This window comes from Pseudophryne corroboree, chromosome 6 (genome assembly GCF_028390025.1).
Source record: "Pseudophryne corroboree isolate aPseCor3 chromosome 6, aPseCor3.hap2, whole genome shotgun sequence".
NCBI classification, from domain to species: Eukaryota; Metazoa; Chordata; class Amphibia; order Anura; family Myobatrachidae; genus Pseudophryne; species Pseudophryne corroboree.
Window position 1 is genome coordinate 74,521,940 of NC_086449.1, and position 17,283 is coordinate 74,539,222.

The 17,283-nt window shown below is 48.2% G+C and overlaps 1 protein-coding gene across 1 annotated transcript in view; it reads left to right on the forward strand.

Annotated features, from left to right (window-relative positions):
• Nucleotides 1–17,283, forward strand: part of RNASEH2A (ribonuclease H2 subunit A) — a 90,167-nt gene that overhangs the window by 57,636 nt on the left and 15,248 nt on the right. Inside the window, exons 5-6 of the mRNA XM_063931190.1 lie at nt 7,592–7,729; nt 8,169–8,256. Of these exons, the coding sequence (XP_063787260.1) occupies nt 7,592–7,729; nt 8,169–8,256 (226 nt within the window). The remainder of the gene's footprint in view (nt 1–7,591; nt 7,730–8,168; nt 8,257–17,283) is intronic.

The window sequence follows — 17,283 nt, forward strand, 5'->3', positions numbered from 1 at the left end:
CTATGCCTTTGATACTTCCGCCTCCTAGGATGCTTCCTTTGGATGCCGGGTTCTTGTGCCTCCCCTCCCATGAGACACTGCTTTAGGACATCCCCGATGTTATTCCCTGTGGAATACCAGTGTATCCCGCTGCAGAAAAGGAGCTTTATGGTAAGGCTGTTGTGAGAATGTGGTTCTATGTGACTAACATCTACCGTCTCTCTTACCTGCTACTGCATTGGACTGGTTAACAAAACTGAGCTCCACTGCCTGGGGGCGGGGCTATAGAGGAGGCGGTGCAGTGCATCCTGGGAACAGTCAAAGCTTTAGCCTGTTGGTGCCTCGGATCAAGATCCAACTCTACGGGGGCGTGGTCTGGCTGCTGAAGGAGGCAGCTGTGTTTTAGAAGAGCTCCCGGGACCCACAGCTTAAATCACATATTTCTTTCCCTCCTAAACCCTCTCGATTGCCCCAATACCTCTACTACCCTTCTTGTACCCCCTGCTGAGCCCCCCGAGGTGCCGCGGAATCTAGGAGCAGTTTTAACTGCTCCAGCGGGTTGCGGCCTACGGGGCTCACGGAAGCCGGGGCCTCGAGTTTAGCCTCAAGCCGGAGATAGTTCCGGGACCCGCTGCTCGGGATGCAGATCTCCTCCGGAGCTCCGTTCTTCCTGCTGCCGCTGACCGCGACTAAGCGTGTCTCCCTGCTCCCGGCTGCAAATAACACACTCCTGCCCGGCGGGGACCCTGCAACACGTCGCGCGGGACGGCGCCCATCTTGAAATCATTTCAGGTACTGAAGGTCTCTCTCCCGCTGGGCCACCAAATGTAATTGCGGTCCCTGGGCCGGTGACCCGCGGTGCCCAAGTGAGGGAGAGGGGAGGGGTGCATATAAGGCTGGGCCACACAGACCTTTGTGTTATATACCATCTGCCAAAGTGCTCCATCCATCCATCCATGTGTCTGCGTCAGCCAGTTCCCTGCTTAGTGGCCTAGGGTCCCGCAGATACACCTCAATTAGACCAATTCGGATGTACTGCCACTGTGAGCTGACGCATGGATCCCTAGCCATGTGCCTGCCTGCCTGATGTCACCCTAAGGCCACGTGGGGGCTTTTGCACGGTGACGACCCACATGCTTTACACTGCCGAGGATATGTGAAAGGGTAATTCTAAACTGCTTTATTTGAAGACAGATCTCATGGTGAGAGGGATAAAGAAAAAAAAGGCCAAGACCAAGCCGGACGCGATCCCATCTCCCGCGAACAGACATTCGTCTGACCTACGTCAGTTCTTAACTTCTCCAACCTCAATCCCCGCTACTTCCTCTACTGTCCCGACCTCCCCGAATCTACACGGCCCGGTGGACGACATGGCATCCCCTGGGACTCCGTTGCCTCCACAGGCCCTCTCTCTGTCTGCGGAGATAAGCGAGATATTGTCTCATGTAAGGACACTTCCCACGAAACAAGATTTCTCAGCCTTGGAGACTCGCTTGCTCTCCACCATCACTCAGGAAGTGACAGCGCTCCGACAAGATATGTCCCAAATTGCGACTCGAGTTGATGTCCTGGAACGCCATGAATCGTCTACTGTGGATTCTCTGACTAAATTTCGGGAGGTGCTATCTCACCAACGGGACGATATCTCTTTTCTAAAATCACGTATTGAGGATATGGATAATCGCGGCCGGCGAAATAATATCAGAGTCAGGGGCTTACCTGAGAGTGTCCAACAGGCTGACCTGACAGCCGCCTTATCTACGATATTTGGGGAACTTATTGACCTGGATCCGAACAAGGACATTATATTTGATAGAGCTCACCGAGCCCTCAGTCCTCGTGGCTTACCCTCCGACAGACCACGAGACGTGATTTGCAGGCTCCATTATTATGTCCAAAAAGAGGAAATAATGAGGTCGGCTGGACAGCATTGACTTTCAAGGGAACAAGATTCAGATATTTCCTGACCTTGCCTGGTCGACCTTACAACAACGTCGAGCCTTGAAACCTCTTACAGACTCTCTCAGGAAACTCGAGCTGAAATACAGATGGGGCTTCCCTTTCTCCCTCCAGGTTTCTCATGGTGGCAAAGTCGCGAGTCTCTCTAGACCTTCGGATTTACAGGCCTTCTTCACGATCTTGAAGATTGGGACGCTTTTCACCACCTACCGTACTTGCCTGTTGTGCTCCCTCCAGACGACGCGTGGCAGCAAGTTCGTTCTCCACGGATGCGGGGAGCCACTCCTGGTCCACTTTCTTCAGAGCCTCCCTGAATGAGAAGTCTCGTCCCGAACGGTCGTAAATTTACTTGCTACCCATGTTATACACTGAGTTTTTTTTTTTTTTTTTTCTTAAATAGTGCTATGTGTTGCTCACACGTGAGATCGGTTTTTTGTAACTTAGTAATAGTATACAGTTGCTATGGTTTCATAGATAAGTGATGTGGTATCGTCGACATGTTATTTTGGTTTATTATCATGCTGAATTCATTATCTTGTTGTTGATACTCGCATACACAATTGATCAGCCTTCATGAAACCTGGTTTGATAGTTTAAGGATTATATGTACACTTTTATATAAGCTTTTATATTTTTATTTTTGTTTCACTTGTGCCTTTGTGCACACCTCGGTAATACCACACATTTGTTTAGATTCTATCTTGTGGATGGTCACTGTCCTGGGCCCCCCGTAGGACCCCCACTATGCTGCATCCCCTGTTTCTTTGGACTGGGAGTCGGCAGGATTCCGCTCCTGTCCTTTTTGCAGCAGTCCTTTTTGTAGTATTATCATCTCTGTTTAATGTCAAAGTACCTTTCGGCGTGGTTTCCCACGCTGCATCTTTTTTTCTTCTTTTCTTTGCTTTCCCTTCTTTCCTATTTCCTTCCCTTACTGCTCTCCCTTCACCTTCCCCAGCGTCTGCCGTAGGGAAGACTAATGTGAAGCAATTAGGTCCGCCTGATAATGGGGGTGAATGACCTACACGTAACTACCCTTAACGTCAAAGGGTTGAATGTTCCTGAGAAAAGATCTAAACTTCTTAAATGGCTTAGAGATGAGAAAGTTGACGTTGCTTTTATTCAGGAAACACATTTCAAGATGGGACACGTGCCGTCCCTAAAATGTCACTATTATCCTCATGTTTTCCTGTCTAATAACTCTGCTGGTAAGACATTGGGCGTGGCTATATTACTGGCTCGCCACCTGCCTGTCCTTAATGTTGCCTCCCATAGAATAGCTGAGGGTAGGGGGTTGCTGGTGAAATGCGACATACATGGTCAACGTTTCTCTTTCTTGAACATATACGCTCCTAACGCTAAACAACCTTCCTTTATATCCTCAGTTCTAGATAACGCGGAACCTCTCTTGGAGGGGGTGGTGGTGATGGGAGGTGATCTAAATTGGACCCTAGATCCCCGCCAGGACAATTCTAAAAAGATCTCCTGCAGGCCGGAGAGGGAACATAGGGGAATGAGGCGCGCCCTGCTCGACCACCAGCTGATTGACACATGGCGACTGACACATCCTACTGAGATAGATTACTCCTTTTTCTCACACCCACATCAGACATATTCCAGAATTGATTACTTGTTTCTGAGCCACCGGCACTTACACCTCCTTTCTGATGCCTCTATAGGACAGATTGTGTGGTCAGATCATGCCCCAGTTAACCTCACTTTACGCTTGCCTCCTAGTACACATCGCCAATGGTCCTGGCGTTTTAACGACACTTTTCTGCAAGACGCAGACTGTAGGTCCTGAATCGACAACGCTTTAGATTCTTATATTTGTACCAATGACTTGGATGACATTTCCAAAGTCTCAGTCTGGGAAGCTCACAAATGTGTCATTAGGGGGGTTTGTGTTCAGATAGGATCCTTCCGCAAAAAGCAGAGGGAGAAACTTCGGGGTGATTTATTGTCTAAAATACAATCTCTCGAGCTTCTACACAAAAAATCCCAAACCCCACAACATTATATTGATCTCGAAGCTGCTAGGGCAGATCTAAATAAGTTACTCTCTGATAGTCAAGTTTTCTTATCGGAAGTGCCGTAGCAGATACTATCAATGGGGCAATAAACCTGGGAAATTACTAGCCAAAGCACTTAGAGAACAACGTGCTCTTACTTTTATTCACACAATTAAAAATAGCCACGGCCAACACCAGACACCCCACATCGCTAGGGCCTTTAGGGCATATTATTCCACTCTGTATAACCTCTCTGGTCCGACCGGAAGAATTGACAAGTTGTCCCATCAAACAGCCATAGCTGACTACTTACGGGCCTTAGACTTCCCCACGCTATCCACAAAAGAAGTAGAAGATCTAGATGCCCCGTTTTCCACTGAGGAGGTTAAGAAAACTATTGAATCCTCTCCCAACGGCAAGAGTCCCGGCCCTGATGGATATACCATTGCCTATTACAAAGCTTTTAAAGAGAAATTAGTCCCTATACTCACGAGAGCCTTTAATACCATATCAGAACAATCGCCTTTCTCCCCACAATCTCTCGAAGCCCATATTGCAGTTCTACCCAAGGAGGGTAAAGACCCCAGTCTTTGCTCCAGTTATCGACCAATCTCACTATTAAATATAGACATAAAACTTTTTGCCAAACTGATTGCAAACCGCCTTAAACTATTATTACCTGGTCTGATACATGGAGATCAAGCTGGATTTGTTTTAGGCCGAGAAGCTAGGGATAATACCTCTAAAGTGCTCAACATGATTCACTATGCCGGCCAGCTTTCATCCCCATCAATCATACTGTCGACCGATGCTGAAAAAGCATTTGACAGAGTGGACTGGGACTTTCTGGCTGGTATACTGAAGCATCTGGAACTCGGTAACGCCTGTCTTCACAGAATCCGATCTCTTTATACCTCCCCGTCCACCAAAATTAGGATTAATGGCTCCCTTTCTGATTCCTTTCCAATTTCCAATGGCACGCGACAGGGCTGTCCGCTATCCCCATTGCTCTTTGTCCTTTGCATGGAAACATTAGCTCGAAGCATTAGGGCTAACCCGAATATTTCGGGTTTGTTGGTAAAAGGGTCTGAATACAAACTGGCTTTATATGCCGACGATCTACTCGCTATAATCACAAAGCCGGTCACTTCTTTGCCAAACTTGATGGTAGAATTTGAGAAGTTTGGAGCCCTCTCTAACTTCAAAATAAATTATTCCAAATCTATTGCCATGAATTTAACTCCTCCTCCTGATATAGTAGAGGGCCTGAAACATGCCTTCCCTTTTACCTGGCATGATCACAAATTAAAATATTTGGGGGTGTTACTGACCAACGATTTATCCAAATTATTCTCCCTAAATTTTAACCCCTTATTGGCTAGGCTTCGCCTAGACTTCCAGAAATGGAAGAAACTAAGACTGTCTTGGTTCGGCAGGATTAACGTTGTCAAAATTAATGCCCTCCCTAGGATACTATTCTTTCTCCAGACCCTTCCGATACACATCCCCCTGCTTTGGCTCCGAGACGTCCAGAGTCTTATTCGCGCGTTTGTATGGGGTTGTAAGACACCCAGGTTTAAACACGACATTTTATTTAGGAGAAAACATTAAGGGGGGCAACAACTCCCACATATTCCTAACTACTACCACGCAGTACATTTGAATAGGATTCTGGAATGGACGTGTGCTAAAGACCGCAAACAATGAGTCCTACTAGAGGAGGGCTGTCTCCCACATTATATTGAAATTGCACCTTGGCTTCCTACCCTCTCGAAGGTTTCACACCCCACGGTCTCCCCTACGCTCAAATTATGGGCCACGCTGAGATCCCAGAGTCATGTATCCTCCAAATGGTCCCCCCTAATCTCCCTTCTCTATAACTCCGAGTTTGCTCCAGGTCTTCACGGGACAGCTTTCGCTCCATGGGCGGAGGCTAGGATTTTTAGAGTCGGTCAGCTGGTGAGCTCGGGTAGGGTGCGCTCCTTTTCAGATGTTCAGTCTTCTTGGAACCTACATAGTGCTGAGTTTTGGAGGTTCCTGCAGGTTCATCATTTCATATCATCTTCAAAGAACCTCTCTGACATAACTAGGGATCTCACCGGGTTTGAAAGACTATGCACTTCTCCTAGTTCTCCCACACATACTATCTCACAAATCTATGCGCTTATCATGGAAAACTTTTTCCCGCAACCTCCTACCTTTCTGGCTTCCTGGGAGAAGGAACTGACAGGGCTACCTACGCAGATTAACTGGGATTCCGTATTTAAGAGCGCCCAGGCGAGTTCTCTATGCTTATCGACATTAGAGACCCTCTATAAACTTATATATAGGTGGTATAGGACTCCTCGTGTTCTCAATAAAATGTTTCCCTCTCTCTTGAATCTGTGCTGGAGATACAAAAACGCCAAAGGTAGTTTTATACATATTTGGTGGGATTGCCCTCTTATAACTCCATTTTGGGCAGAGGTATTTAAATGCACCGAACAGATAGTGGGAGATGAGATCCCGAAAGATCCAGGTTTTTGGCTCCTCAATCACACCCCCGCAGGAACACACTCCTACAAACATTCCCTGTTGAGACATCTTAGCAACGCAGCAAAAGCGGTTGTTCCAATCCTTTAGAGATCCACCTCACCACCCTCGATTAAATTATGGTTCACAAAGGTCGATTACTTTTTAGATATGGAAGACCTTGTCTCCTTCTCATTCGGGAAAACCGTTAGCTATAAAGTTATTTGGTTTCCCTGGTACGACTTTAAGGACACACCTTTGTATCGGTCCTACATGGCGACATAACCCCCCTCATATTCATATCCATATTCATATTCCGATTACGATGTCTCCATAATATGTCTCAGACCCTTAATTGGTGGAGACCCCCCTCCGTCCCCCAAACAACCTGTCCCTACTGCGCAGACTCTCACACCTGACTCTACCCGTCTTAATTTTCCCTCTCTACTCCTTCTTCTCTTCTCTCTCTTTTTCCTCTTTCCTATTTTCCTATGCTGTTTTGTTAAAATGTTCCTCCTTTATAAGTTCTGATGATGTAAGCGAAGCAGACAAATTATTTTTCTACTTTGGGCGCTCTATGTGTAGTGTACTGACATATATGATATGTGATGTTTTTGTCTCCCCCCCTTTTTTGGAAAAGTATTGCTGCAATGTTTTGTCTGCTGCTTTAATCAATAAGAACAGTTTACACAAAAAAAAAAAATCCAACTCTACACCCAATGTTATTCCCTGTGGAAACCAGTGTATTTCGCAGAAAGAGATTTAACAATGGTTAGTCTTACCATAAATCTCCTTTTCCTGATTTTAGAATAAATACATTTTGTTCTTTGCTGTTGCATGTTATGTCACATGTTGCTTTTTGGTTCAGAAAATAGACCATATGAAGGGGCAGATGTATTAAGCCTGGAGAAATGATAAATCAGTGATAAGTGGAAGGTGATAATGCACCAGCCAATCCGGTCCTAACTGTCAATTTACATATTGGAGCTGATTGGCTGGCGCATTATCACCTTACTCTTATCACTGCTTTATCACTTCTCCAGGCTTAATACATCTGCCCCAATGTCCCTGTTAGTCTGGCATGTTACGTGTTGGCCAATGATTGTGTTGAATTGTCCATTGTCGCTCTGCAGGTGTTTGTGGACACGGTTGGTCCAGCAGAAAAGTATCAGGAAAAGCTGAAGCACAGGTTTCCCGAGATTGAAGTCACAGTGAGACCCAAAGCTGATTCTCTGTTCCCTGTGGTCAGTGCGGCCAGTATCTGTGCGAAGGTGAGACCTTCAGGGACAGTGTCACTCTATGCTGTAATAAAGTGGAATGTCTCTATGACAAAGGAATGAAATAGATATAAACATATTTCTGTTGCAGGTAATGAAACCCTTTGCATCTTATACGTTGGATTGCTTTTGTAGAGCAGTAACTTTTACAAGACTAGCGTGCTGTTCTTTAGTATATTTATTTTGTTACCAGAAATTTTGTACATGAAGCATTGCACGGAAATGTCCTCATACTAGTCAAATGATGGCAACTAGCGCTTAGTTTTGTATAGGTTTTCACTACTGTTCAGTCTGGTTTTGTCTAGTAAAGAGCCACCTAACTCCAGTATGCAGGAACATTAGTATACCTGGCTCTACACTGGTGGGCAGATCAGCTGCCGGTACACGAGTTATCCTGCATACACTGCCACGTGACTGCTACATGTGTTCTCAGGTTGCCAGAGACCGAGTGGTAAAGGGTTGGAAATTCCTGGAGGATCTGACAGATGTTGATACAAATTACGGCTCCGGTTACCCAAACGGTCAGTAGACTAAATGTACAAATCTGCATAGTCACTTTATCCTTGGAGAATAAATGTTATGGTGTGATGGAATTTTTTTACATTTATTAACTGTTTTCTATATAGTGCAGAAAATTCCGTTGCGCTTTACAATCTGGAACAAAACTTGGTAGTAACCGACCGATGTAGAGGTAGGAAGGCCCTGCTTGAAAGCTTACAATCTACAGGGAAATAAACATTGAGACACAAGGATAGGTGCTACCTATTGCATAGTGGTCCAGCCAGATTGCAAAGGTTCTTGGTGGGCTGTATGATATGGTCACACAGCAATGTTGGCTTGGGGTCAGCAGGATGTGAAAGTGAGAGAGAGAAAAAAATGTGTGGACAGTACAGAGGGGATGTAAGTGGGTAGGAAAGCTTATGAAGGTTATATGGGCGGTTCTGGAATCTGATAAGCTGCCTGAAGTGTTGAGTTTTCAGGGAACATTTGAAGACATGGCGACACTGAGAGACGTTTTATGCGTGGGAGTAAAAGTATTTTATTGAATATGGTAGAATACCGATAACTAATGGAAGGACTGACGGCAGATCAGTAAACGATGAACATTCAGCGAGGAAGATTAGCCTCGCAGCTGCATTCAGAATGGATTGTAGTGGTGAGTCTGTTTTTGGTGAGACTAGCCTGGAGACATGGGTTAGAGTTTTAGTAGTGTCTTGTGTAAGGTATGGTCGTATTTTGGATGTTTTTTTAGATGCATGTAACATGATTTTGAGAGAGACTGAATGTGGGGAACAAAGGACAGATCAGAGTCAAGGGTGACACCTAGGCAGCGAGCTTGTGGGGTATGGTAGATTGTTGAGTTATCAACAGTGATAGAGATATCAGGTTGGTAACTTCTTGACCGGTGGAAATCTAATTCTGTTTTGGAAATATTACGTTTGAGGTGGCGAGATGACATCCAAGATGAAACAGCAGAAAGGCATTCAGTGACACGGCCCAATACAGATGGTGAGCAGGGGAGGATAGCTTTGAGTATCATCCGCATACAGATAATACTGATATCCATAAGAGCTGATTAGTTTGCCAAGAAATGAGGTATAGATAGAGAAAAGCAGAGGACCTAAGACTGAGCCTTGCGGTACTCCAACTGAGAGAGGTAGCGAAGAGGAGGTAGAATCAGAGAAGTGAACACTGATGGAGCGATTAGATAGGATGAGAACCAAGTAAGGGCTGTGTTCTGAAGGGTTCACTACGATCGGCCGGCCTCCCGGCGACCAGCATACCGGCGCCGGGAGGCCGGCCGCCGGCTTACCGACAGTGTGTTGAGCGCAAATGAGCCACTAAGTGTCGGTATGCCGGCTGTCGGGCTCCCGGCGCCGGTATGCTGGTCCCCGGGAGCCCGACCGCCGGCATACTGAAGACCACCCGTCCTGAAGACCTAGGGATTGTAGTGTTTGTGGGATAGATGTACTAAGTCTTGGAGAGATAAAGTACCTGCCAATCAGCTCCTAACTGCCATGTTACAGGCTGTGTTTGAAAAATGACAGCTAGGAGCTGGTTGGTTGGTACTTTATCACTTTCCACTTTTCAAGACTTACTACATCTGGCCCATATATGAGAAGAGTGGTCAACCGGTGTCACATGCAGCAGAGAGATCGTATACTGCACGAGGCACACACACACACGGTCAGCAGATAACGTACAGGGCCTGACTCGGGGTTAAAGGCAAAAGCACCTGCAGCTGGCGGTCACCCGTCTGGTGCTTTTATGCAAATGCTGATCCTTAAACCTTTCCCTGTGTATATCGGTCTGTAAGAATGTGCAAGGCCTGAGCAGCCGCTGTCGGCACCGGAAGAAGCAGAAATACCAATTGAAACATGCGCCAGACCTTTAGCAGAGGCAATTTCTCGTGTATGACCTCCGATGTGAGCCATCGATAGTGTGTGCGTGTGTAGCCGCTCTCACATTACAGACCATCTGTGTGTTAGCTTATATGCCTCCCAGTCAGTGCTCGGTACATTTTCAGTGCATATCTCCCTGCGTGTGCCTGATATTAGAACTGCATCTCTGCACAGGCACAATGGGTACGCATATGCTGTACGACTGCGCAGTAACGAACCATCGCTCCACTGCGTCCGACATCGGCAGGACATACACCTCTGAATCAGGCTCAGTCTTTCACGGTTCCTGTTCTTTCTCACGTCTTATACGTTGTATGTAATCCCAATCGATATCTGAATGCACAGCACTCCTGTTTTGTAGTCTTTATGCTGGTAATCTGTTGTGGAAATAACTACATTTCTCTGACGTCCTAGTGGATGCTGGGGACTCCGTAAGGACCATGGGGAATAGACTGCTCCGCAGGAGACTGGGCACATCTAAAGAAAGATTTAGGTCTATCTGGTGTGCACTGGCTCCTCCCCCTATGACCCTCCTCCAAGCCTCAGTTAGATTTCTGTGCCCGGCCGAGCTGGATGCACACTAGGGGCTCTCCTGAGCTCCTAGAAAGAAAGTATAGTTTAGGTTTTTTATTTTACAGTGAGACCTGCTGGCAACAGGCTCACTGCAGCGAGGGACTAAGGGGAGAAGAAGCGCACCTACCTAAGTGGTGGTAGCTTGGGCTTCTTAGGCTACTGGACACCATTAGCTCCAGAGGGATCGCACACAGGACCCGACCTCGTCGTCCGTTCCCGGAGCCGCGCCGCCGTCCCCCTTTCAGAGCCAGAAGCAAGAAGGTCCGGAAAATCGGCGGCTGAAGACTTCGGTCTTCTCCAAGGTAGCGCACAGCACTGCAGCTGTGCGCCATTGCTCCTCATGCACACCACACACTTCGGTCACTGATGGGTGCAGAGCGCTGGGGGGGGGCGCCCTGAGCAGCAATATTAACACCTTGGCTGGCAAAACTGACACCATATATAGCCCCAGAGGCTATATAGGTGTAAATTACCCCTGCCAGAATAACACAAAAAGCGGGAGAAAGCCCGCCAAAAAAGGGGCGGGGCCATCTCCCTCAGCACACTGGCGCCATTTTCCCTCACAGCTCCGCTAGAAGGATCGCTCCCTGGCTCTCCCCTGCAGTCCTGCACTACAGAAAGGGTAAAAAAGAGAGGGGGGGCACACATTTAGGCGCAGTATAATATATATATGCAGCTATAAGGGAAAACACTCTTTATAGGTGATATCCCTGTGGTATATAGCGCTCTGGTGTGTGCTGGCATACTCTCCCTCTGTCTCCCCAAAGGGCTTCGTGGGGTCCTGTCCTCTGTCAGAGCATTCCCTGTGTGTGTGCTGTGTGTCGGTACCGCTGTGTCGACATGTATGATGAGGAAAATTATGTGGAGGCAGAGCAAATGCCTGTAAATGTGTTGTCACCCCCTGTGGGGTCGACACCTGTGTGGATGGACTTATGGAAGGAATTCCGTGACAGTGTCAGCTCCTTACATAAAAGGTTTGACGACATAGGGCAGCCGGCTACTCAGCTTGTGACTGTTCCAGCGTCTCAAATGTCACCAGGGGCTTTAAAACGCCCGCTACCTCAGATGGCAGACACAGATGTCGACACGGATACCGACTCAAGTGTCGACGACGATGAGACTAGTGTACCCTCCAATAGGTCCACCCGTTACATGATTGAGGCAATGAAAAATGTATTACACATTTCTGATAGTACCCCAGGTACCACAAAAAAGGGTATTATGTTCGGTGAGAAAAAACTACCAGTAGTTTTTCCTGCATCTGAGGAATTAAATGAGGTGTGTGAGGAAGCCTGGACTTCCCCCGATAAGAAATTGATAATTTCTAAACGGTTAATGGCAGCGTACCCTTTCCCGCCAGAGGATAGGTCACGTTGGGAAACGTCCCCTAGGGTAGATAAAGCGCTTACACGTTTATCAAAACAGGTGGCACTACCGTCTCCGGATACGGCCGCCCTAAAGGATCCTGCTGATAGAAAGCAGGAGGCTACCCTAAAAGCTATATATACACACACGGGCATTATATTGCGACCAGCGATTGCATCAGCATGGATGTGCAGTGCTGCTGCTGCGTGGTCAGATTCCCTGTCGGATAATATTGATACCCTGGATAGGGACACTATTTTGCTGACAGTGGAGCATATAAAGGACGCTGTCTTATACATGCGTGATGCACAGAGGGATATTTGCCGGCTGGCATAAAAAATAAGCGCAATGTCCATTGCCGCCAGAAGGGGGTTATGGACTCGGCAGTGGTCAGGTGATGCCGATTCAAAAAGGCACATGGAAGTTTTGCCTTATAAGGGGGTGGAACTGTTTGGGGATGGTCTTTCAGACCTCGTTTCCACAGCTACGGCTGGGAAATCGACATTTTTGCCACAGGCTACCCCACAGCAAAAGAAGGCACCGTATTATCAAGTACAGTCCTTTCGGCCCCATAAACACAAGAGGGCGCGAGGCGCATCCTTTCTGCCGAGAGGCAAAGGTAGAGGGAAAAAGCTGCAGCATACAGCCAGTTCCCAAGAGCAAAAGTCCTCCCCCGCGTCCGGTAAGTCCACAGCATGACGCTGGGGCTTCACAGGCGGATACGGGTACGGTGGGGGCCCGTCTCAGAAATTTCAGCACACAGTGGGCTCTCTCACAGGTGGATCCCTGGGCCCTTCAAGTAGTATCTCAGGGGTACAGGCTGAAATTCGAGACGTCCTCCCCCCGCCGTTTTCTAAAATCTGCCTTACCAGCAACTCCCTCTGCCAGGGAGGCAGTGTTGGTGGCTATCCAAAAACTGTATTCACAGCAAGTGATTGTCAAGGTACCCCTCCTTCAGCAAGGGAAGGGTTACTATTCCACAATGTTTGTGGTACCGAAACCGGACGGTTCGGTGAGACCCATCTTAAATTTAAAATCCTTGAACACTTATATCAAAAGGTTCAAGTTCAAGATGGAATCGCTCAGGGCGGTTATTGCGAGCCTGGACGAGGGGGATTACATGGTCTCCCTGGACATCAAGGATGCGTACCTGCATGTCCCCATTTACCCTCCTCACCAGGAGTACCTCAGATTTGTGGTACAGGACTGTCACTATCAGTTCCAGACGCTGCCGTTAGGGTTATCCACGGCACCGAGGGTCTTTACCAAGGTAATGGCCGAAATGATGATACTCCTTCGCAAGAAGGGAGTTTTAATTATCCCGTACTTGGACGATCTCCTGATAAAGGTGAGGTCCAAGGAACAGTTGGTAGTGGGGGTAGCACTTTCTCAGGAAGTGCTACAACAGCACGGCTGGATTCTCAATATTCCAAAGTCACAGCTGGTCCCGACGACACGTCTTCTGTTCCTGGGAATGATTCTGGACACAGACCAGAAAAATGTGTTTCTTCCAGTGGAAAAAGCCGAGGAGTTGTCATCTCTAGTCAGAGACCTCCTAAAACCGGGACAGGTGTCGGTACAGCTAAGGGCCATTTACAATGCCCTAAGCCAAGCAAGGCCCCTGCTTCAGAACCAGCCGGTACTGATCCAATCAGACAACATCACGGCGGTCGCCCATGTAAACAGACAGGGCGGCACAAGAAGCAGGAGGGCAATGGCAGAAGCCACAAGGATTCTCCGATGGGCGGAAAATCATGTGTTAGCACTGACAGCAGTGTTCATTCCGGGAGTGGACAACTGGGAAGCAGACTTCCTCAGCAGGCACGACCTCCACCCGGGAGAATGGGGACTTCATCCAGAAGTCTTCCAAATGCTGGTAAACCGGTGGGAAAGACCACAGGTGGACATGGTGGCGTCCCGCCTCAACAAAAAGCTAAAAAGATATTGCGCCAGGTCAAGGGACCCTCAGGCGATCGCTGTGGACGCTCTAGTAACACCGTGGGTGTACCAGTCGGTTTATGTGTTTCCTCCTCTGCCTCTCATTCCCAAGGTACTGAGAATAATACGAAGGCGAGGAGTGAAAACTATACTCGTGGTTCCGGATTGGCCAAGAAGAGCTTGGTACCCGGAACTTCAAGAGATGCTTTCAGAGGACCCTTGGCCTCTGCCGCTCAGACAGGACCTGCTGCAGCAGGGGCCCTGTCTGTTCCAAGACTTAACGCGGCTACGTTTGACGGCATGGCGGTTGAACACCGGATCCTGAAGGAAAAGGGCATTCCGGAGGAAGTCATCCCTACCCTGATCAAAGCCAGGAAGGATGTCACCGTAAAACATTATCACCGCATTTGGCGGAAATATGTTGCTTGGTGTGAGGCCAGGAAGGCCCCAACGGAGGAATTTCAACTGGGTCGATTCCTGCATTTCCTGCAAGCAGGGGTGACGTTGGGCCTCAAATTGGGGTCCATTAAGGTCCAGATTTCGGCCCTGTCGATTTTCTTCCAAAAAGAACTGGCTTCACTGCCTGAAGTTCAGACTTTTGTCAAAGGAGTTCTGCGTATTCAGCCTCCTTTTGTGCCCCCAGTGGCACCTTGGGATCTCAATGTGGTTTTGGAGTTCCTGAAATCACATTGGTTTGAACCACTTAAGACTGTGGATTTGAAATATCTCACGTGGAAAGTGGTCATGCTGTTGGCTCTGGCTTCGGCCAGGCGTGTGTCAGAATTGGCGGCTTTGTCCTATAAAAGCCTTTATCTGATTTTCCATATGGATAGGGCAGAGTTGAGGACTCGTCCTCAGTTTCTCCCGAAGGTGGTATCAGCGTTTCACTTGAACCAGCCTATTGTGGTGCCTGCGGCTACTAGGAACTTGGAGGATTCCACGTTACTGGACGTAGTCAGGGCCCTGAAAATTTATGTTTCCAGGACGGCTGGAGTCAGGAAAACTGACTCGCTGTTTATTCTGTATGCACCCAACAAACTGGGTGCTCCTGCTTCTAAGCAGACTATCGCGCGCTGGATTTGTAGCACTATTCAGCTGGCGCATTCTGCGGTGGGACTACCGCAGCCTAAATCTGTAAAAGCCCTTTCCACAAGGAAGGTGGGCTCATCTTGGGCGGCTGCCCGAGGGGTCTCGGCTTTACAACTTTGCCGAGCTGCTACTTGGTCAGGGGCAAACACGTTTGCAAAATTCTACAAATTTGATACCCTGGCTGAGGAGGACCTGGAGTTCTCTCATTCGGTGTTGCAGAGTCGTCCGCACTCTCCCGCCCGTTTGGGAGCTTTGGTATAATCCCCATGGTCCTTACGGAGTCCCCAGCATCCACTAGGACGTCAGAGAAAATAAGAATTTACTCACCGGTAATTCTATTTCTCGTATTCCGTAGTGGATGCTGGGCGCCCATCCCAAGTGCGGATTGTCTGCAATACTTAATAGTTATTGTTACACAAATCGGGTTGTTATTGCGAGCCATCTGTTCAGAGGCTCCGTTGTTATCATACTGTTAACCGGGGTTCCTATCACGAGTTATATGGTGTGATTGGTGTGGCTGGTATGAGTCTTACCCGGGATTCAAAATCCTTCCTTATTGTGTCAGCTCTTCCGGGCACAGTGTCCTAACTGAGGCTTGGAGGAGGGTCATAGGGGGAGGAGCCAGTGCACACCAGATAGACCTAAATCTTTCTTTAGATGTGCCCAGTCTCCTGCGGAGCCGTCTATTCCCCATGGTCCTTACGGAGTCCCCAGTATCCACTACGGACTACGAGAAATAGAATTACCGGTGAGTAAATTCTTATTTCTCTAAACGTCCTAGTGGATGCTGGGGACTCCGTCAGGACCATGGGGATTAGCGGCTCCGCAGGAGACAGGGCACAAAAATAAAGCTTTAGGATCAGGTGGTGTGCACTGGCTCCTGCCCCTATGACCCTCCTCCAAGCCTCAGTTAGGTTTTTGTGCCCGTCCGAGCAGGGTGCAATCTAGGTGGCTCTCTTAAGGAGCTGCTTAGAAAAAGTTTTAGGTTTTTTATTTTCAGTGAGTCCTGCTGGCAACAGGCTCACTGCATCGAGGGACTTAGGGGAGAGAAGTTCAACTCACCTGCGTGCAGGATGGATTGGCTTCTTAGGCTACTGGACACCATTAGCTCCAGAGGGAGTCGGAACACAGGTCTCACCCTGGGGTTCGTCCCGGAGCCGCGCCGCCGACCCCCCTTGCAGATGCTGAAGATTGAAGGTCCAGAAACCGGCGGCAGAAGGCTTTTCAGTCTTCATGAAGGTAGCGCACAGCACTGCAGCTGTGCGCCATTGTTGTCACACACTTCACACCATTAGGTCACGGAGGGTGCAGGGCGCTGCTGGGGGCGCCCTGGGCAGCAATGTATAATACTTTTTATGGCTAAAAAATACATCACATATAGCCTTTGAGGCTATATGGATGCATTTAACCCCTGCCAGATATCTCAAACTCCGGGAGAAAAGCCCGCCGGAATAGGGGGCGGGGCTTATTCTCCTCGGCACACAGCGCCATTTTCCTGCTCCGTTCCGCTGTGAGGAAGGCTCCCAGGACTCTCCCCTGCACTGCACTACAGAAACAGGGTAAAACAGAGAGGGGGGGCACTTTTTTTGGCGATATTTTATATATTAAGCTGCTATAAGGATACAACACTTATATAAGGTTGTTCCCATATATATTATAGCGCTTGGGTGTGTGCTGGCAAACTCTCCCTCTGTCTCCCCAAAGGGCTAGTGGGGTCCTGTCTTCAATAGAGCATTCCCTGTGTGTCTGCTGTGTGTCGGTACGTGTGTGTCGACATGTATGAGGACGATGTTGGTGTGGAGGCAGAGCAATTGCCGATAATGGTGATGTCACCCCCCAGGGAGTCGACACCGGAATGGATGGCTTTGTTTATGGAATTACGTGATAATGTCAGCACATTACAAAAATCAGTTGACGACATGAGACGGCCGGAAAACCAGTTGGTACCTGCCCAGGCGTCTCAGACACCGTCAGGGGCTGTAAAACGCCCTTTACCTCAGTCGGTCGACACAGACCCAGACACGGACACTGAATCTAGTGTCGACGGTGAAGAAACAAACGTATTTTCAAGTACGGCAATGAAGGAGGCTTTGCATATCTCTGATACTGCAAGTACCACAAAAAGGGGTATTATGTGGGGGGTGAAAAAACTACCTGTAGTTTTTCCTGAATCAGAGAAAT